Consider the following 21,639-nt stretch of genomic DNA (forward strand, 5'->3'; position numbering starts at 1 on the left):
ACCACCGGTTCAGATTAATGTAGTCTCCTTCATTCTTCATAAATTACATGACTAAACCCAAGTGTCTTCTCTTTTGCCCACCAGAGCAGAAGTCGTACTCTGGTTTGGAGACGGCCGCGGCCTCTGCGGCGGTTCGGCGGCGGCTGGCGAGCATCCTGCGGGCGGCCGACAGCACCATGCAGCGGCGGCTGGCCAAGGTGAGCACGGAGCTCGCCCAGACGGACACGGAGCTCCTGTGTGAGCGCGCTCACTCGCAGCACCTGGCCCAGGAGAGGCAGGAAGTCGCAGAGCGGGAGAGGTCGCTGAGCCGACAGGTCGACGTGGCCGTCATGGTGATCGCTGCTTTGAGGGAGCAGCTCAACGCCTCGGAGAATGAGCTGGAGCGAAGAGAGAGGTAAACACCCTCCAGTTTGTAATGCAGCACTGGCTGAGAGAACCCTGATCACACCATTTAGTTACACAGGGATTCAGACTCTGTGCTTCAGTATAACTTTTGATTTCCAGGGAGGTGATAACCATCCAGAAGTTTCTGGAAGCGGCGGCTCGACAGGAGACATGCGGTAAAGTTCGAATCCAGCGCTTCATCGAGAATCTGCTGAGACGCATTGCTCTGGCCGAGAGGCTGGTCGAGTATTACCAGGTTAACGGCAGCCCGCAACAGTGCAACCACTACAAGGTACAACAACATGTCTACAGAGCCCCAGTGGTGGAACTTGGCTAGTATATTTGTGGTATTAGTATTAATTAATGTAAGTAAATTATGTAATGTTTATGCTTGTTTTCGGTGGTCGGTAGACTCTGTCTTGACCTGACCTTTGACCTTTTCCGTGTCCTCACCAGCACCAGCAGCCAACTGATAATGGACCTCACAGAATCACTAAAAGCAGGTGAGTAGCTCCTTGTCAGCTGTGTAGTTTTAAATTATTCATGTATAATCTGGTTATCCATGAGTGACACACTTCAGGTAAACTGTTGCTCGGCGCTGCTGTTGGTCTGAATAGAAGCCGAGAGGCAACAGAGCGGTTGCTAAATCATTCACGAGGACCGCGGTGTTACCTGACAGATTTCTGTGTTACCGCTGTGTTTTAATTCATCGTTGAACATTCGACACTTTGTCCTTCCACTCAGTCACTGGGGTGACTTTTACCCAGGAGACTGTTTGGACTCCTCTGTGAGACAATCTTTAGATTTAGTTGAAACCCAGGTATGAGAGGAGCTCAGAGTTTTGGTTGCCCTCAAGGAAGTTCTGGCAATTGGTCACAAGCTTTGGGAATTGCCTGAAAGAACGTGATCACGGATACAAACGGCCAAAATGAGCTTCCTCTGGGCTCAGACTTAAAGATGGGGTGGGGAGCTCGGAGATCTCGAAGGAGCTCAGAGTAGAGCTGCTCCTTCACATCGTAAGGAGCCAGCTGAGGTGGTTCAGGCCTCTTGGCCTCCTTCCTTTTCTTTGTGTTTGGGCACATCTCCTTGGGATTCTCCAGGAGGAGTCAGAACTCCGCTAAATCTGCTGCCACCACGACCCGACCCCGGATAAGAGGAAGGGTTTGGTTGAGTTAGGCAACAAAAGTTCTTGGCTAGGTTCAGGAAAAGATTATGGTTTGAGGTGGCCAACACCGCCTACTTTACATTTATTTGTTCATGTTCACGTGGCGTTTCCAGGTCGGCGGGAGGACAGCTCTCCTCGTCTGGTCTCCACGACAACAGAACCCACGCCTCCTCCCAGTTTGGCGGCCGCCCTCTGTTCTCCAAACCAGGCGGGGAACGAGACCGCGAGCGGGAGCACCGTGAGCGGCTGGCCCAGTCGTCCAGGCTGTTCTGCCGACCCGAGCACAGAGACGACATCTGGAACCACCAGCGCCGCCGGTCTGCCGGGTATGAGGCGTAGAACTGTATTAAGAAACGCGCCGAGGAGAGGGGGTGTCAGCGGGTAACAACTTTATTTCACGGTGACTTTATTCCAGTGTGTTAACCTATGGAAAAGTACTGCAAGGTCACGTTCACATCGAGGTGATTGGAGGTGATTTAAACATTAAAAAATCCAACAAATTTTAAGTTAAACAAGGATTTTTGACCAACATCACGTTCAGTGTTTGTACAGCGTGATTGGATACAGTTGCTCCTCCTGAATGACGCTTGCTTGGCAGTTTTTATTCAATCATTTTTTTATAAATCAAAGTAGAGAATAAGAGATAAACTTACATTAAACTATAAGTCAAAGAACTCTTTTATAAATATCAGCTGCTCCGACCCCGGACACAGAAAAATATCAAGCTAGAGTAACATTTCCATTTTCTTCAAATTGAAGCAAACTCCATCTTTACTCATCTTTACTGCGTAACAGGGTTTAAAAATGTAATGCAATAACAACTATTACTGCATGATCACATCATATATACAGACACGTTTTAAGATTTGTTATGTTTTATTGCACATTTGGTACTTTTCCATAGATTACTGTGCTGAAATGGACCATTTCAAAGTGTTGACTGGGTAAACCTTCAGACATATAAACTGATAACAGCTTCTTTCGTCTCAGTTGTCAGCATAAATCATGATATTTTGTACAGTGTAATTCTGAATCCTCTCCTCTGTGTGTAGAGAAACTTCAGGTAAACGTGTGCTTTTGTACTCATCGACTGATTTCATTTGATTCTCGGATGGAAAGATGACACGTCCTCTCCTCTGGTTGAACCTTTACGTCTCGGCCCAAAAAAAACACCAACAACAACCCCCGATCAGTCCAGTTATCTCGTCTCTGTCTGTGCTTTGAAGGCCAAATGGCAGCGATCACTGCCCGAGATCATCGTCATCGTCTGTTGACCGTTAAAAACCCAGCACTGAACAGTGATCGCCCAATCGTGTTGACGCAGTGTCAACAGCAGTTATACTTCAAAGGCCACGAGGCTCCGTCACGACCAGCTCGTCCACCGGGTAGAAGGAATAATCACGATTAATAAACACGATTATTCATTGATTTCAAAACTCAACTTAAAATATAACTTTAAGGAAAACAACCAGTAATAAATTAGTAATGAGTAAAAAAGTAAAATAATAATAATAACATATATAAATAAAAATAATAGCAATTATAAAAGAGAATCAGCACCTCCAAATCCGAGGCCATGGCTGGAAAAGGGTGGAGTGCAGCCTCCGGGTCGGGGATGAGATCCTGCCTCAAGTGGAGGAGTTCAAGTATATCGGGGTCTTGTTCATGAGTGAGGGAAGGATGGAACGGGAGATCGACCGGCGGATCGGTGCGGCTTCTGCAGTGATGCGGACTCTGCACCGGTCCGTCGTGGTGAAGAAGGAGCTGAGCCGAAAGGCGAAGCTCTCGATTTACCAGTCGATCTACGTTCCTACCCTCACCTATGGTCACGAGCTTTGGGTAGTGACCGAAAGAATGAGATCGCGAATACAAGCGGCTGAAATGAGCTTCCTTCGCAGGGTGGCTGGGCTCTCCCTTAGAGATAGGGTGAGAAGCTCGGCCATCCGCGAGGAGCTCAGAGTAGAACCGCTGCTCCTCCGCATCGAGAGGAACCAGCTGAGGTGGCTCGGGCATCTCGTGAGGATGCCTCCTGGACGTCTCCCTGGGGAGATGTTCCGGGCACGTCCCTCCGGGAGGCGGCCCCGGGGAAGACCCAGGACACGCTGGAGGGACTATGTCTCTCGGCTGGCCTGGGAACGCCTTGGGGTCCCCCTGGGAGAGCTGGACGAAGTGGCCGGGGAGAGGGAAGTCTGGGCCTCCCTGCTAAAGCTGCTGCCCCCGCAACCCGACTTAAGCGGATAAGCGGGAGAAGACGGGAAGAGCAATTATAAAAATAAATACCCAGTCTACATACACTCAGACTGTTCTCCCTGCTTTTTCTGGCTTCAGTGATCGAATAATTGATCAAATAATAGCAATACAGTAAAGTCCTTGGCTGGCATGAATGTCACCGCCTCCGTAATCTCTCGCTGTCGTCGGGAGCCGGTGAGATATGGAGCGGCGTTGTAAAGAGCGTCCTCAATGGAGGACTGTGTGGCGGTGGCTTTTTATTGGATTTAGGATAGGCCGAGTTCCAACCTAGACGTTCAACAAACAAACTGATTTGAACTCTAAACTTTTACGAGATACGAGACCCTGACGTTCTTACCTTTTACCTTTGGCCTCAGTGTTGACATTATTATTATTTATTATATTTAAGACTTTTTTCAGGATTCTTTTATTCAAAATGTCACAATTTCAGATTCCCGTGGCTAAAACAAGTTTGTCACTTTTTTGACAAATGAATTACACCCAAAAGTCCACGGAGTCTATGGAGGTTACACTGAGTGGGAACCACAGATGCAGAGTGGAGAGAAGCGACGCCGTGATGTTGTGACGCATTAGAAACATTAAAAAGAATATTTCTAGCCTCCGAAATCCATTTTAGAAATAAAATCCTGCTTTGTCTACCTCTGTGTGAAACCAGTGATTTGAAGAAAGAAAGAACAAATTTAGTTTGTGAAAGTTTGTTCCATGTTTTCTATACGGAAAGAAATAATACCGTAATATTGCGACACCCCAAAACATTAAAAACATAAATTTTGCCTCCGAAATCACGTTTAGAAATGAAGAGCCTTCTTTAGTCTACCTCTGTCTGATAATGTTGAATATTAATACGAATAATAAGTAGTGAATCTTTGCGTGTTGTCATTATAAGCTGGCCTGGAGGAGTTACCGTGTGCCAAAATCTGATCACCAACACTTCCTTCATCGAAACATCGTTTGTTCTCTGCGTGTTCGCTTTGTATATAACGGTAAATAATAATCTAATTATAGAGAATCGTTTTTAGTCGTTGAGATGTTGTCACCGTCCTCACAGCTCTGCTTTGGTTTGTAAAGCACAGACAGGAGTTGGATGACACCAGACTTGAGTCAAACCATCTCTGCATCTTCAGTTTGAAGAGGTTTGCTACACTGTCTGCTGACTGTACATAGAGAAACATGTGGTGGAGGGTAACCAGTGTTTGGATGTCACTTTCATCTCTGTGCATCAGTGTGTGTTGGCTTAGCTTAGCACAAAGACTGGAGACAAAGCTCTCTGTCCGTCTTCAGTTGGAAACAATGAAGGTTGGAGCCGAGAGCCACAAACAAGAAGTGAGACAACGCATTTGAAAACACTGAAGTCACATGACTACTCAGCGGTTTCTTATGTCCTCTTCCGCTTGACCTCGATGGAGAAGGTCATGACGAAAGACTTAGGAAAGGAAGTTTGTGGTGTTCAGAGAGTTCGACTCTTTATGCAACGGCGGATATTATCATGTAGTCTGTGGTAAAGCGGACGTCAGCACATTGACAAGTTCTGACAAAAGATGGATTATTAATAATCCACAGTAACTTTCATGATTATCTGCAGGACGCTGGACGTCTGTCACACTTCCAGAAGGTTTGACCGTCGCCTGTAGGCGGCATTCAGGAACGGCCACGTTTGGGTGGCATCACCTCCTGTCCTCTCGTAAACGATGGTCCGGTGTCTCCTCTGCTAAAGGAGACAAGAAAGGAAGCACTGAAACATTTAGAGAATTCAAACGGCTGCTTCGTGAATACGTCCGTGTCATTTCGTCAACAGGTGATTTGACTTGACCCCTTGAGCTTCTTTTAATGACACCGTCTGTGGCGCCCTCTTCTTCTTGTTTTCTGACTGGAGAATTGGCGCCACCTACTGCTTTTCTCGTGAATCAACGCCTAATGTTCACATAACGGTTAGTGGGTGGACCCATTTGACACATTTGGATGGAGACGTCCAGACAGCAGATTTGTGGTTGTTTCGAAGGTGTTTTTTATCCCTTCAGTCCAGTCTTTGGTAAACCCTCCACTACACTGATAAAAAACAAGCCTTGTCCATGCAGCGACGGTTTGGCCCGGGTCTGGAGGACGCCACACACAAAACGAATGTACTCTCGAGTTAATGTTAAACTCACGCTGAAGAGACGCTGCGTTTAAGGTCTTAAACCGGCGCTCGTTCACACAGAAACGGGTGGAGATTCTCCGATCACAAATGAATGACGTATCGACGCTTTCATCCAAAGTGACTTACAGTGCCGTGAATGCATACAGTACATTTGCAGTATACGTACTAAACAGCTCCCGGCGGCTTGTTTAATAGAATCATTCCTGTCTCTGCATCATTCTGTACGATCTGTTTACAGTTTTGCACTCATCAAACGATAAGAATGTAAATGTAAAAGACGGTATTTGGTGTCAAATGTATCTTTGCTGTCGGTGGTTTAGGTTTCGTTGACAGTGTTGATAGATATTTTGTATACAAAGCTATTTATGTGTCGTCAAGTGGAAGTAGTAGTCCTACAGTACTTTAACTTTGCAGAACATTTATCTGGGTCACAAACCCGGGGCGTCTGTCTGTCGAGCGTTCAGACTGACGATTATGATTCCAGATTTAGTGAAAGTCGACAATTTTTAAGCCAGATGTTTGATTTTCTTTAAACAAACCGAGTCAGACTGATCGATCACAGAAAACCGGAATCCAGATTTATTTGGACGAGGTCAGACTTCTGTTAAGAAATGGCTGCATGGAGGACAAAGACAAAAATAAATGAATGTGACTCAATAAGTTCATTAATATGTTGTGAAACACACCAAAAGAATGACTGTAGGTGTTATATATTTATAAAAACAATGTGACATTAACTAATATTTTATTTACTTACCTTTGTATTAGTGCCTGACTTCAATGAGCTCTGGTTCTTGAACTGCTTCTGTTCAGGATTCAGCCAACAATAAATAATTTGAATAGATTTGAATGTTTCATCTTTTGTTTTACAGTCTGTTCATTGTCGTGTCAAGAAAACTCACACTGCACTCACAGTTTGAGACCACACACTGAAGACATTCATGTTTGGTGGACACAATCTTCCCGCTTGTCTTTAGCGATGTACGTTCATCTCTCCAGACCGAAACAATCTGTCCAGGGTCGACGTCCACTACATTGGATCGTCCAGGTCGAGACTCTTCCAGGAGAATGCAGCAGAAGAAGTTCAGTCTGTTTGTCCGTCAGTATAAAGTCTTTAGACACGCAGAGTTCTGTATTTAAGGGGACTTTGCTGTTGAACAGACATTTTCTGACATCCTTAGTTCGTCATATTAATCATTCTTGGTGCTTTTATTTGCCTGTTAATTGATTTATTGAGTCATACATTTATTTTTGGCGGTTACGATCCCTCTCAGTCTGACTTCATGTTGTATGTCTTTAATATTTAAAGTGTTTTATTTGATGCAAACAGCAGCAGAGCTCGTTCCTGTTTTTAAGGCGCTCGTTGGAAGGTGGTGAAAGATGATGCATGAGGCAGCCCAACTACTACTACTACTACATATGTAGCTATTGTGTTACTGTGAAAGCATGCTTCATATGTAGCAAAACAAAACAAAATAAAAAAAGCAAAGTACTTATAAAATACTGTTATCTTGTACTACTATGTGTACTTTTGTAGCAGAGCGAGGTCTATTTTAACAGGACAGTATTTGAAGGAAAGTTGCACTAAAGCGACCCGGAGCACTTTCACATGAAGGGACAATCAGCAGGGTTCATGCACAGGTTTGGAAACGTCTGGAAATTTTCTTAGTTCTGTGTTTTGAAATGTTTTTTGGGGGGGAAATGTGCAAGAAACGAAGCGAAGAGGGTGAATAACGGAACAAGTATCCTAACTGAACTCGGTGTTAGTTTGATTACGACACTACTACCTTTGTTTGCCGTGAGTCGGTAGAGATGACGTTAGTTTTATGTTGTGTAAGTTCGATATCCTTCGGTTCATCGCGTTCGTCTGTAGGGATTTCGTTTTGCAGAAGTAATCTCTAGTTTTGTGCCTTCACTCGAAAACTCTGTAGTCTGTATAACACTGTGCAAAATGCAATACTGTGAAGAACTGGACAAGTTTTTATGTTGAAACATGTCGGTCTGTGTGAAAACCATCGAATTAAAGAACAAGCGTGACCGCGAAGATGATTCCATGTTTGTTTTTATTCAACTTTTTCATCCCACTGTGGTAAACATGTTCAGCTGTACTCGAGTATTTGTTCTGATTACGTTACTTATGATCAAAAACGAGCGAGCTGCTGACTGCTGGGCCTGAAAACGTCCTCTTCTTCTTTTCCGGTGTCTCCGGTTTAAGAACAACATTTACGGACTCACAGTTTGAATGAAATTCTGGATTTCACCGTCTACAATCCAGAATATTATTCAAAGAATCAGAGAAATCTCTGCACGTAGACCTCCAGCCCAGCGGGTAGCAAAGGCTGCATTAAAAACCCCACACGACTGCATAAAGGATATTACTACATGGGCTCATCTCTGCATCGACAGATGAAGTTCAGACTCTACCCGTCTACTCTGTCACGTTGGTGCAGTAACCAAAGTGGCCACATGGTGTCACTGTCTCCTGCTCAAAGATTCAGAACGCCTCCTGTGAATTTAATGTGTTCATTTAGTATTCGTCAGTCAGTCGCAGTGTTAGTGTCAGTAACACAGTATTCTCCAGTAACATGATATGATTTAGTGTCAGTAACACAGTATTCTCCAGTAACATGATATGATTATATGATATTTCAAACATTAAATTCTATATTTTTATGGATAGTTCAGCCCAACATCTGCAGAATGAAAAGAAACGCGTGGACAAAGACAGGTAGCACCAGGCGGACTGAACAGTCTGTTTGTTTCCCTGAGCCTGGATTCACCAAAGCAAACGAGATGACACAATAGTTTCCAAATGTGAAATACTTTGTCTACACTCTGAGAAAAACTGGTTCTTGAAGTTCTCTGGAGAACCTTTTTGTCCTTAAGGAGTTCTTTAAATCACTTTTTGGTACTTTGAAAAACCTTTTGTTTCATCTTTTAAAGGTTCTTTGGAGAACTGATTACTGCTTCTTTGAGTCTTTGTAACAATGTGACAAATGTTTTACAGAACATGAAGTACACATGGATTTAACTAATGGCTGCTCTATGAAGAACCAATGAAGAACCAATGAAGAACCAATGGCTAAAAGGTTCCCCTGTGACATCACCACGAAGAAGATAGTTTTAGACAGTCTGCGGGGACGTCACGGAGACTACATCCAGGTTTTAGACAGTCTGTGGGGACGTCACGGAGACTACGTCCAGGTTTTACCGTGTTTCACGTGAGGAAACAAAAACACATGTTCAAAGATTCATGTTTTTATTTCGTGAACATTTTTTTGTTCAGTCATCACATCCTGAAACAAACAAACCTCATCACAGGCAGGACACATGGAGGACGCTCCTGACATAGTAATCTGATTACAGCTGCATACAAACATTGAAGTCTCAGTCTTTAAGGCTGTGTCCGGACAGTGAACGCCTCTCTGCTTTATGTGGTTTAAAGTTTAATTTAGTGCCGTCAGTCAGAGTCACAACCAGCCCTGAGGATCAAACCTAAAGACAGACGGCGTCCTTCATCCCACCTGACGCAGGAAGACGATTAAAAGCAACAGACCAGGACACAGACATGACTCAGCTCAGTCAGGCTCTAATGCTGCGTTCAGGGTGCAGATTTTTAAATAAATAACCAGCCTTTTGTTTTATTTTGAAAGTCGGTGTGTTTAAAAAGGGGGGGGGTGATACCAAAATAAAAGCCCATTTTCTGACGCCCTGACTGGCCTTGAACGCATCATTTGCACCCTGCACCTCACAGGTCATCAGAAGCATCCGTGACGTCACCAGGTGTTCCCTGCTTTGTGCAGGTGAGTCGAGCCTGTGGTGCCTTCAGGTGCTTCGCTGAATGCTTTCATTCAGCCCAGTCTGTCCGCTCAGGGTGCCCGGATCAGAGGCAGACCTCCGGGCCCGGGTACGGCTCCCCTCCGCACCAGAAGTCCGGCGGCTGTGAGACCTCCATGAGCCAGACCTCCTGCTCCTTCTGCTCCGTGTGCTTGACCTCCGCTTCTGTCAGCACCTTATAATAGTGACAGTCTCTGCCGTCGTCCGGGTCGTACGGCGGGGCCAGGATGTCCATGAACGCCGTCGGGCCGTCCACGGCGTCGATCTGGTGCAGGTTGTCCCGGTCAGGGGAGAGGACGCACGGGCCGCTCTCCTCCGTGAACTCCCCGGTGGAGCGCAGCACGGAGCGCCACAGAGAGGCCATCTGTGCCGGGGGAAGCGGCGGCGCCACCTGCGGGCCGCCGGCCGGCCGCTGCAGCCGGTCGAAGCAGCGGATCCTGACCTTGCCGTACATGACTTTGAGCATGCCGTGCATCCCCGGGTGGTCGTGCAGCGGGATGGAGGCGCCGCTCTTCAGCAGGAACACCCCCATGCTGAAGCGGTCCGTCTCACAGATGTGCATGTATGTGACCGGCGGCGCTCCGGGGTGGAGCGGCGGCGCGCCGTGCGGGCTGTCTGCGGCTCTGCGCGGGGCGAGCTTCAGGTCCGCGGCGCGCACTTCCGTCATGAGGCTCCGCAGCTTGGCGTGGTTCTCCAGGAAAGTCTTCCCGGCCTCTTCGCCGAGCCGCGGCGGGCTCCGGTAGGTGACGAGGGCCTGCCGAGCTATCCGCTGAACGATGGAGGTCATGTCGCTGTCACCTGGCATCATACCGAAGCGAGGAACGGCGCTGTCCGGTGTCCGGTGTCCGGGCTCCGCTCAACGCGCGTTAGCCCCTCAGCTAGCGCCAAAGATCGTCTGTTCTTAAGATGACTCACTCCGCACACAACTCATGGACGGACATCTTCAGGCGCTTTGGATGGTTGTCATGGAAACTTCTAATGAGCGCGATTTAAACGTTTGAAAAATATCTGATTAATTAAATTAACATGTCATGATTTTAAAAAATATATACAATATAAGAACAGAAATTAAAAAGTAAACAAGTAAAGAGCAAAAAACATTTAAAACATCACTCAAAGTAAAAGCTAAACAGTTAGCTGTAAAGTAAAAGCTAAAGGTTAGCTGTAAAGTAAAAGCTAAACAGTTAGCTGTAAAGTAAAAGCTAAACAGTTAGCTGTAAATTAAAAGGTAAACAGTTAGCTGTAAAGTAAAAGCTAAGCAGTTAGTTGTAAAGTAAAAGCTAAAGGTTAGCCGTAAAGTAAAAGCTAAACGGTTAGCCGTAAAGTAAAAGCTAAACGGTTAGCTGTAAAATAAAAGCTAAACGGTTAGCTGTAAAGTAAAAGCTAAAGTTAGCTGTAAAGTAAAAGCTAAAGGTTAGCTGTAAAGTAAAACCTAAACGGTTAGCTGTAAAGTAAAAGCTAAACGGTTAGCTGTAAAGTAAAAGCTAAACGGTTAGCTGTAAAGTAAAAGCTAAGCGGTTAGCTGTAAAGTAAAAGCTAAACGGTTAGCTGTAAAGTAAAAGCTAAGCAGTTAGCTGTAAAGTAAAAGCTAAATGGTTAGCTGTAAAGTAAAAGCTAAAGGTTAGCTGTAAAGTAAAAGCTAAACGGTTAGCTGTAAAGTAAAAGCTAAACGGTTAGCTGTAAAGTAAAAACATTTAAATTTCTCGTGTTTTTAAAGAGAATTCATCTTTCTTCTTTAGGGTAACGTGTCAAACTTGAACAACATCATTAATGTGCAAAACATTTTTTATTAAAACACTTTTTTGGTTGACGTTGTGGTAACACAAAATGGCGGCGGAGTGAGACCTCTCGTGTTGTCGTGTCTTTGGTCGTGACACCACGTGACACCACGTTCATCTGATGAGCTGTTTGCTTCACGCGCTCAGATGTTTGTTTTTTTTAAGTATTTGTCCGTGAGCACGTGAGGATTTGCACGTAGGTCAGTAACACGACGGTCACGTGACCGTCCCAGTACTCGGGTTCTGTTCGGGCTCGGGTCACTCTTCAGACTTCAGCGCCCCATTCCGGAGTAACTGTCAAACACGTCCGCACCGACACGGCGTGTCACAGTTTACACCTGGTGCATTGTGGGACGTGTAGTCCGACAGCCAGCAGCACTGCGCTCACTGACACACACAGAGCTCCATTCAAACATGACCACACCTGAGTCAGTGTTACCGCCACACTCCTCTACCTGAACACAGGTGGCCTTCCTGTGAAGTAATAGATTACTTTAAAAACCAACTAACTGCCAGGACAGTGTACTACAATACCCAGCATGCCACAGACTATTTAAGTTTTAATGATCTTTGCCCCCGGCCATTACTCAGATACAATCAACTGCAGTGACAGGAAGGGAAAGTCCAGCAGCAGCAGCAGCAGCTTCACGTTAATAATTAATGAAGTCTGTAAATCAGGACGACCAAAACAAACCTGCGTGAAACAAAAAGGGGCTGCACCACAACCGCTGAGGAAGAAGAAGAAGAGGCCTGGGATGTAAATTCAAGTGTTTTAAACACTTTATGTTGGACACTGACAACTACCACACTGAGCTAACAGCAGCTACCACACTGAGCTAACACAAGCTAACATCAGCTAACAGACTGAGCTAACATCAGCTACCACACTGAGCTAACATCAGCTACCACACTGAGCTAACATCAGCTACCACACTGAGCTAACATCAGCTAACAGACTGAGCTAACAGCAGCTACCACACTGAGCTAACACGAGCTAACATCAGCTAACAGACTGAGCTAACAGCAACTACCACACTGAGCTAACAGCAACTACCACACTGAGCTAACATCAGCTAACAGACTGAGCTAACAGCAGCTACCACACTGAGCTAACACGAGCTAACATCAGCTAACAGACTGAGCTAACAGCAACTACCACACTGAGCTAACAGCAACTACCACACTGAGCTAACATCAGCTAACAGACTGAGCTAACAGCAACTACCAAACTGAGCTAACAGCAACTACCACACTGAGCTAACAGCAACTACCACACTGAGCTAACATTAGCTAACAAGCAGCTAACAACTGAGTGGCTAACATCAGCTACAGACTGAGCTAACAGCAGCTACCACACTGAGCTAACATGAGCTAACAGCAGCTATCACACTGAGCTAACAGCAGCTACCACACTGAGCTAACAGCAGCTACTAGACTGAGCTAACAGCAGCTACCACACTGAGCTAACAGCAGCTATCACACTGAGCTAACAGCAGCTACCACACTGAGCTAACAGCACTACTAGACATGAGCTAACAGCAGCTACCAACCACACTGAGCTAACAGCAACTACCAAACTGACAACAGCAGCTACCAACGGAGCTAACATGAGCTAACAGCGGCTACACACTGAGCTAACCAGGCTCCACACTGAGCTAACATGAGCTAACAGCGGATACTCACCTGAGCTAAACAGCAGCTACCAAACTGAGCTAACATGAGCTAACAGCAGCTATCACACTGAGCTAACAGCAGCTACCACACTGAGCTAACAGCAGCTACTAGACTGAGCTAACAGCAGCTACCACACTGAGCTAACAGCAGCTACCACACTGAGCTAACAGCAACTACCAAACTGAGCTAACAGCAGCTACCAAACTGAGCTAACAGGAGCTAACAGCGGCGTCATCACACTGAGCTAACAGCAGCTACCACCACATGAGACTAACATGAGCTAACAGCGGCGTGTTGTTGGTCCTTTAAGTGTCCTCAGAGTGAGTCATGCTCTGTGGGGCTGACATGATGAGGACAGATGGACGTGCTGACTGTGTCCACTCTGTCATCTCTCTCCAGGCCGCTGTTGTGTGAACGAGCCGGATTTGAACCCAGAATGTGCCACTTCCGTGCCCGGCCCACTGACCACCAGGACGGCCTCGTTCATACGGAGGCAGTAACCAGCTCCATCCACGGACACGTCACCACCTCCATCTCCAGCCTGACACCCACCTACCACAATGTGACATGAGGCCTCACCGAAAATAACAGAGTGTGTGTGAGAGTGTGTGTGTGTGTGTGTGTGTGTGTGTGTGTGTGTGCGGTCAGCACGTGACATGGCCGCCTCCTGAAGCAGTGTTGTCGTGTTTGTGTGTTTTATTAGCAGGAAGTGAACGCGGGCTGAAAATAGACGCCGTGATTCAGAGCCAGACGCTTTTAGCTCGTGATGTCGGCCAAACTGTGGAAGCCCGCGAGGTCGAGCTCCAAAGCAAATAAACAGGATGAATGATGATGCTGACACACACACACACACACACACACAGCTTGTAAATTTACAACACAACTGTAAACAGCAGAAGGTCGTGTGTGTTTAGACTGCAAACTCTTTGAGTTTGTCATGTCGAGTCTTACAGAGACACAGAGACAAGTCCAGGTTTTGGACCGTCTGCGGGGACGTCACGGAGACTACGTCCAGGTTTTAGACAGTCTGCGGGGACGTCACGGAGACTACGTCCAGTTTTAGACAGTCTGCGGGGACGTCGCGGAGACTACGTCCAGGTTTTAGACAGTCTGCGGGGACGTCACAGAGACTACGTCCAGGTTAGACAGTCTGCGGGGACGTCACAGAGACTACGTCCAGGTTTAGACAGTCTGCGGGGACGTCACACAGACTACGCCAGGTTTAGACTGTCTGTGGGGACACGAGACTACGTCCAGTTTTAGACAGTCTGGCGGGGACGTCGGAGACACGTCCAGGTTTTAGACAGTCTGCGGGGACGTCTCGGAGACTACGTCCAGGTTTTAGACAGTCTGCGGGACGTCACGGAGACTACGTCCAGGTTTTAGACAGTCTGCGGGGACGTCACGGAGACTATCGTCCAGGTTTAGACAGTCTGCGGGGACGTCACGGAGACTACGTCCAGGTTTTAGACTGTCTGTGGGGACACGGAGACTACGTCCAGGTTTTAGACAGTCTGCGGGGACGTCACAGAGACTACGTCCAGGTTTTAGACAGTCTGCGGGGACGTCACGGAGACTACGTCCAGGTTTTAGACAGTCTCTAAATCTTCTTGTGTTTTCGAGCTGTTTCTTCGGGAGCTGATCTGAGGTTTGCGTGACTTATTCCTCAGACTCTCAGCCCGAGTGGATCAAATGTGTTTCTTGACGGAGGCTTTGGTCCACAGGGTATAGACAGGAAGCTGGATTGTGGAGGCCAAAGAGTCCCAGAGGGAACTTCACAGCAGCCGCTGACATCACGCAGAGTTTTACTCTGGAAGTTCGTCCCAGAGAAGAATCACAGCTCGTTACTTCTGCACTACAGTCTGCTTCCTCCAGTGTTTTCCAGGGTTAGATGTCTGTGCTCAGCTCAGCTTTGTGAGGTTGTCATGTGGCCCTCATGGCCTCCCCCGGTGGTCGGCCTGCTGTAGATGCTCACGCTGATACGGCTTCGTGACAGTTTCAGAAAACATCCTTTGCTCCCACGGTGACCGCCCGACGTCAACGCGATGATTTCACAGCCGAGCGTGCAGACGGAGTGACGTCAAAGTGTCGTGTTATCGTGTTTACTCTCTCCATGAAAGATCAGCAGCAGCCTGCAGCAGTTAGCAACCATAACATAACACGCCATTAACATTCTGCTGTGCCCTCGAGTTCATCTCCGCAACACACAGACGGTTTGAACCGGCCATGGACAGACCCGACGGAAAGAAAAACACAAGAGACACCTGCGTGACGAGAAAGGCCTGAAGCAAAAACATGAAATACAAACTGTCTAAAACCTGGACGTAGTCTCCGGTGACGTTCCCCTCAGACGTCTAAAACCTGGACTAGTCTCCGTGGACTGTCACAGACTGTCTAAAACCTGGACGTAGTCTCGGTGACGTCCCCGCAGACTGTCTAAAACCTGGACGTAGTCTCCGTGACGTCCCCTCAGACTGTCTAAAACCTGGACATAGTCTCCGTGACGTCACAGACTGTCTAAAACCTGGACGTAGTCTCCGTGAGTCCCCGCAGATGTCTAAAAACCTGGACGTAGTCTCCGTGACGTGTCCACCGACTGTCTAAAACCTGGACGTAGTCACTGTGACGTCCCCGCAGACTGTCTAAAACCTGGACGTAGTCTCCGTGACGTCCCGCAGACTGTCTAAAACCTGGACGTAGTCTCGTGACGTCCCGCAGACTGTCTAAAACCTGGACGTAGTCTCCGTGACGTCCCCGCAGACTGTCTAAAACCTGGACTTAGTCTCCGTGACGTCCCCGCAGACTGTCTAAAACCTGGACGTAGTCTCTGTGACGTCCCCGCAGACTGTCTAAAACCGGACGTAGTCCTGTGACGTCCCCGCAGACTGTCTAAAACCTGGACGTAGTCTCCCTGACGTCCTCGCAGACTGTCTAAAACCTGGACGTAGTCTCATGACGTCCTCGCAGACTGTCTAAAACCTGGACGTAGTCTCTGTGACGTCCCCGCAGACAGTCTAAAACCTGGACGTAGTCTCTGTGACGTCCCCGAAGACTGTCTAAAACCTGGACGTAGTCTCTGTGACGTCCCCGCAGACTGTCTAAAACCTGGACGTAGTCTCTGTGACGTCCCCGCAGACTGTCTAAAACCTGGACGTAGTCTCCGTGACGTCCCCGCAGACCGTCTAAAACCTAGACATAGTCTCCGTGACGTCCCTGCAGAGTAGATTGGGCCTGGAAAGTCCTTGAAATGTGATGTTTGTGTGTTAGATTCAAGGGTCCTCTTCCACAGAGTCTAAAATGTTTCTACAGCAGCCCACAATGGACAAACTAAACGCTGTCTCTTCACGTTCAAGTTTCACCTTCACACTGAGGACGACTGGGTGAGGCGAGGGGTGTTGCAATCAGCAACTAAATCTACTACATCCTTCACACTGGTCCTTTAATGTTCTGCTCGTTCTCTTTATGAAAAACATTTATCTGTGTCTGAAATCTGCTGGTTTGGTCCTTGAATTTGAGAAAATTGGGCCTGGAAAGTCCTTGAAAAAGGCCTTGAATTGGATTATATTGATGCTGAACTGACAGTCAGCCTGTGATCATGTGACGTCCTTTATCTCGAGTTGTTACGGACACATAATGAATTGTTATCATATTCTTAAGGGACAGCGCACTTCAAGCTGATGTTATGTTTGTTTTTGGAACGTTCTGACAACGCTACAGAAACACTAGGTGATGGTTAAAGCATGATAAGGTTGTCTGAGTGTTGGTTATTGGTTCCTGACATGTTTTCACAGAGCTAAAAGCAGCGACAGCAGAGAGCCACATCAACTCGACAGGTCAACATTTATTTGCATTGACAAGAAGCATCGTCAGTCCAGCAGAATAAAAAGCTCTAGTGCTCAACTCGTTTGCATAAAAATGATCAAACACAAAAACAAAACTTTTATTTTTGTTCAGTGACTCGTTCGCTCACATTCATCAGGTAGAATATCAGGCTGTCAGATATAGACATTAAAATCACCTCCACGTCTCCAATCATAAAAAAAAAAACAGGTTTTAAAAAAAAGCTTCATTTTGCTGAGTGTCACACTGTAGCCCCGCCCTGATTCGTGACCTCACAGCGCCTCTCAGGTGCACTGTGACATCACTCTGTTGTCGCTCCCTGTCTTCACCCCGACAAACTTTCTGTGAACAGTGAACGCACCGCTTAAAACATCGTTAGTGAGATTTAGTTAAAGTCTGCAGATATTAAAAGACCGTGTTTTACCTTAAACAGCATATTTAAACCTTTATTCATGGTGTTTTAATTACAGTAAATCACTGTAATATTTAATGGCATATTTACGGACGGTCATAGGTTGGTAGTTGTAACTGTAAAATCAACAGGGCTAACATCCTTTTACTGTAATAATAGAAAAAGTTTTTATTAAGCAAGCAGCTCCACACTGAGCTAACATTGAGCTAACAGCAGCTATCACACTGAGCTAACAGCAGCTACCACACTGAGCTAACAGCAGCTACTAGACTGAGCTAACAGCAGCTACCACAGAGCTACACGCAGCTATACAAACTGAGCTAAACAGAGCTAACAGCAGCTAACAGACTGAGCTAACAGCAGCTACTAGACTGAGCTAACAGCAGCTACCACACTGAGCTAAACAGCAGCTATCCACACTGAGCTAACAGCAGCTAACCCACTGCACAAAGCTAACAAACTGAGCTAACTGAGCTAACAGCAAGCTAACAGACTGAGCTACCTCAGCTACTAACTGAGTCTAACAGCAGCTATCCCACAATGAGCTACATGACAGCTCACAGCAGCTCATAACACTGAGCTAACAGCAGCTACCACACTGAGCTTAACAGCAGCTACTAGACGAGCTAACGCAGTTACCACCCACTGAGCTAACAGCAGCTACCAAACTGAGCTAACATGAGCTAACAGCGGCTATCACACTGTAGCTAACAGCAGCTACCACACTGAGCTAACATGAGCTAACAGCAGCTATCACACTGAGCTAACAGCAGCTACCACACTGAGCTAACATGAGCTAACAGCGGCGTGTTGTTGGTCCTTTAAGTGTCCTCAGAGTGAGTCATGCCCTTGGGGCTGACATTGAGGACAGATGGACGTGCTGACTGTGTCCACTCTGTCAGTCTCATCTCAGGCCTGCTGTTGTTGTGAACGAGCCGGATTTGAACCCGAATGTGCCACTTCCGTGCTCCGGCCCACTGATCCACCAGGACGGCCTCGTTCTACGGAGGCAGTATAACCAGCTCCATCCACGTACACGTCACCACCTCCATCTCCAGCCTGACACCCACCTACTCACAATGTGACATGAGGCCTTACCGAAAATACAGAGTGTGTGTGAATTGTGTGTGTGTGTGTGTGTGTTGTGTGTTGTGTGTGTGTGTGTGTGTGCGGTCAGCACGTGACATGGCCGCCCTCCTGAAGCAGTGTGTCGTGTTTGTGTGTTTTATTAGCAGGAAGTGAACGCGGGCTGAAAATGACGCCGTGATTCGAGCTCAGACGCTTTTAGCTCGTGATGTCGGCCAAAACTGTGGAAGCCCTGCGTAGGTCGAGCTCCAAAGCAAATAAACAGGATGAATGATGATGCTGACACACAACACCCACACACACACACACAACACACACACACACACACACACACACAGCTTGTAAATTTACAACACAATGTAAACAGCAGAAGGTCTGGTGTTGTAGACTGCAAACTCTTTTGAGGTTTGTCATGTCGAGTCTTACAGAGACACAGAGACAAGTCCCGGTTTTGGACCGTCTGCGGGGACGTCACGAGGACTACTCCAGGTTTTAGACAGTCTGCGGGGACGTCACGGGGACTACGTCCAGTTTAGACCGTCTGCGGGGACGTCGCAGGAGACTACGTCCAGGTTTTAGACAGTCTGCGGGACGTCTCGGGACTACGTCCAGTTTTAGACAGTCTGCCGGACGTCACAAGACTACGTCCGGTTTTAGACAGTCTGTGGGGACATCTCAGGACTACGTCCGGTTTTAGACAGTCTGCGGGGACGTCACGGGATAGTCCAGGTTTTAGACAGTCTGCGGGGCGTCACGGAGACTACGTCCAGGTTTTAGACTGTCTGTGGGGACACGAGACTACGTCCCGGTTTTAGACAGTCTGCGGGGACGTCACAGAGATACGTCCGGTTTTAGACAGTCTGCGGGGACGTCGCGGAGACTACGTCCAGGTTTTAGACCGTCTCTAATCTTCTGTGTTTTCGAGCTGTTTCTTCGGGAGCTGATCTGAGGTTTGCGTGACTCTTATTCCTCAGACTCTCAGCCGAGTGGATCCAAATGTGTTCTTTGACGGAGGCTTTGGTCCACAGGGTATAGACAGGAAGCTGGATGTGGAGGCCAAAGAGTCCCAGAGGGAACTCACCTGCAGCAGCTCCACACTGAGCTAACATGAGCTAACAGCAGCTATCACACTGAGCTAACAGCAGCTACCACACTGAGCTAACAGCAGCTACTAGACTGAGCTAACAGCAGCTACCACAGAGCTAACGCAGCTAACAAACTGAGCTAAACAGAGCTACAGCAGCTAACAGACTGAGCTACAGCAGCTACTAGACTGAGCTAACAGCAGCTACCACACTGAGCTAACAGCAGCTATCCACACTGAGCTACAGCAGCTAACCCACGGCACAAGCTAACAAACTGAGCTAACTGAGCTAACAGCAGCTAACAGACTGAGTACCTCAGCTACTAGACTGAGCTAACAGCAGCTACCACAATGAGCTACATGAGCTCACAGCAGCTCATACACACTGAGCTAACAGCAGCTACCACACTGAGCTAACAGCAGCTACTAGACTGAGCTAACAGCAGACTACCACACTGAGCTAACAGCAGCTACCAAACTGAGCTAACATGAGCTAACAGCGGCTATCACACTGAGCTAACAGCAGCTACCACACTGAGCTAACATGAGCTAACAGCGGCTATCACACTGAGCTAACAGCAGCTACCAAACTGAGCTAACATGAGCTAACAGCGGCGTGTTTTGGTCCTTTAAGTGTCCTCAGAGTGAGTCATGCCTTGGGGCTGACATTGAGGACAGATGGACGTGCTGACTGTGTCCACTCTGTCAGTCTCATCTCAGGCCTGCTTTGTTGTGAACGAGCCGGATTTGAACCCCCGAATGTGCCACTTCCGTGCTCCGGCCCACTGATCCACCAGGACGGCCTCGTTCTACGGAGGCAGTATAACCAGCTCCATCCACGTACACGTCACCACCTCCATCTCCAGCCTGACCCACCTACTCACAATGTGACATGAGGCCTTACCGAAAATACAGGTGTGTGTGAATTGTGTGTGTTGTGTGTGTGTTGTGTGTTGTGTGTGTGTGTGTGTGTGCGGTCAGCACGTGACATGGCCGCCCTCCTGAAGCACGTGTTGTCGTGTTTGTGTGTTTTATTAGCAGGAAGTGAACGCGGGCTGAAATAGACGCCGTGATTCAGCTCAGACGCTTTTAGCTCGTGATGTCGGCCAAACTGTGGAAGCCCTGCGTAGGTCGAGCTCCAAAGCAAATAAACAGGATGAATGTGATGCTGACACACACAACACACACACACACACACACACACACACACACACACACACACACACACACAGCTTGTAAATTTACAACACAACTGTAAACAGCAGAAGGTCTGGTGTTGTAGACTGCAAACTCTTTTGAGGTTTGTCATGTCGAGTCTTACAGAGACACAGAGACAAGTCCGGTTTTGGACCGTCTGCGGGGACGTCACGAGGACTACTCCAGGTTTTAGACAGTCTGCGGGGACGTCACGGGACTACGTCCAGTTTTAGACCGTCTGCGGGGACGTCGCGGAGACTACGTCCAGGTTTTAGACAGTCTGCGGGGGACGTCTCGGAGACTACGTCCAGGTTTTAGACAGTCTGCCAGGACGTCACAGAGACTACGTCCAGGTTTTAGACAGTCTGTGGGGACATCTCAGAGACTACGTCCAGGTTTTAGACAGTCTGCGGGGACGTCACGGAGACTACGTCCAGGTTTTAGACAGTCTGCGGGGCGTCACGGAGACTACGTCCAGGTTTTAGACTGTCTGTGGGGACACGGACTACGTCCGGTTTTAGACAGTCTGCGGGGACGTCACAGAGATACGTCCAGGTTTTAGCAGTCTGCGGGGACGTCACGGAGACTACGTCCAGGTTTTAGACAGTCTCTAAATCTTCTTGTGTTTTCGAGCTGTTTCTTCGGGAGCTGATCTGAGGTTTGCGTGACTTTATTCCTCAGACTCTTCAGCCCGAGTGGATCCAAATGTGTTCTTTGACGGAGGCTTTGGTCCACAGGGTATAGACAGGAAGCTGGATGTGGAGGCCAAAGAGTCCCAGAGGGAACTCACCTGCA

General features: G+C 47.5%; 2 protein-coding genes across 4 annotated transcripts in view; one reads left to right on the forward strand and one right to left on the reverse strand.

Moving 5' to 3' along the window:
• The window catches only part of znf365 (zinc finger protein 365), a 39,018-nt gene that overhangs the window by 3,103 nt on the left and 14,276 nt on the right, over nt 1-21,639 (forward strand). For 2 of the 3 annotated variants that reach the window (XM_019274513.2, XM_010755457.3), the window contains exons 3-6: nt 85-394; nt 505-676; nt 841-887; nt 1,663-1,875. In XM_019274513.2, the coding sequence (XP_019130058.2) occupies nt 85-394; nt 505-676; nt 841-887; nt 1,663-1,875 (742 nt within the window). Of the gene's footprint in view, nt 1-84; nt 395-504; nt 677-840; nt 888-1,662; nt 1,876-8,943; nt 9,127-21,639 lie in introns of those variants that run through there. The other variant, XM_027275537.1, reaches the window with a different exon arrangement.
• On the reverse strand, nt 9,598-10,694 carry LOC104935916 (2-aminoethanethiol dioxygenase). The gene has a single exon (XM_010751828.3). The coding sequence runs from the start codon at nt 10,579-10,581 to the stop codon at nt 9,820-9,822; it is 762 nt and encodes a 253-aa protein (XP_010750130.2). The 5' UTR covers nt 10,582-10,694; the 3' UTR covers nt 9,598-9,819.

This window comes from Larimichthys crocea, unplaced genomic scaffold, assembly GCF_000972845.2.
Source record: "Larimichthys crocea isolate SSNF unplaced genomic scaffold, L_crocea_2.0 scaffold146, whole genome shotgun sequence".
NCBI classification, from domain to species: Eukaryota; Metazoa; Chordata; class Actinopteri; family Sciaenidae; genus Larimichthys; species Larimichthys crocea.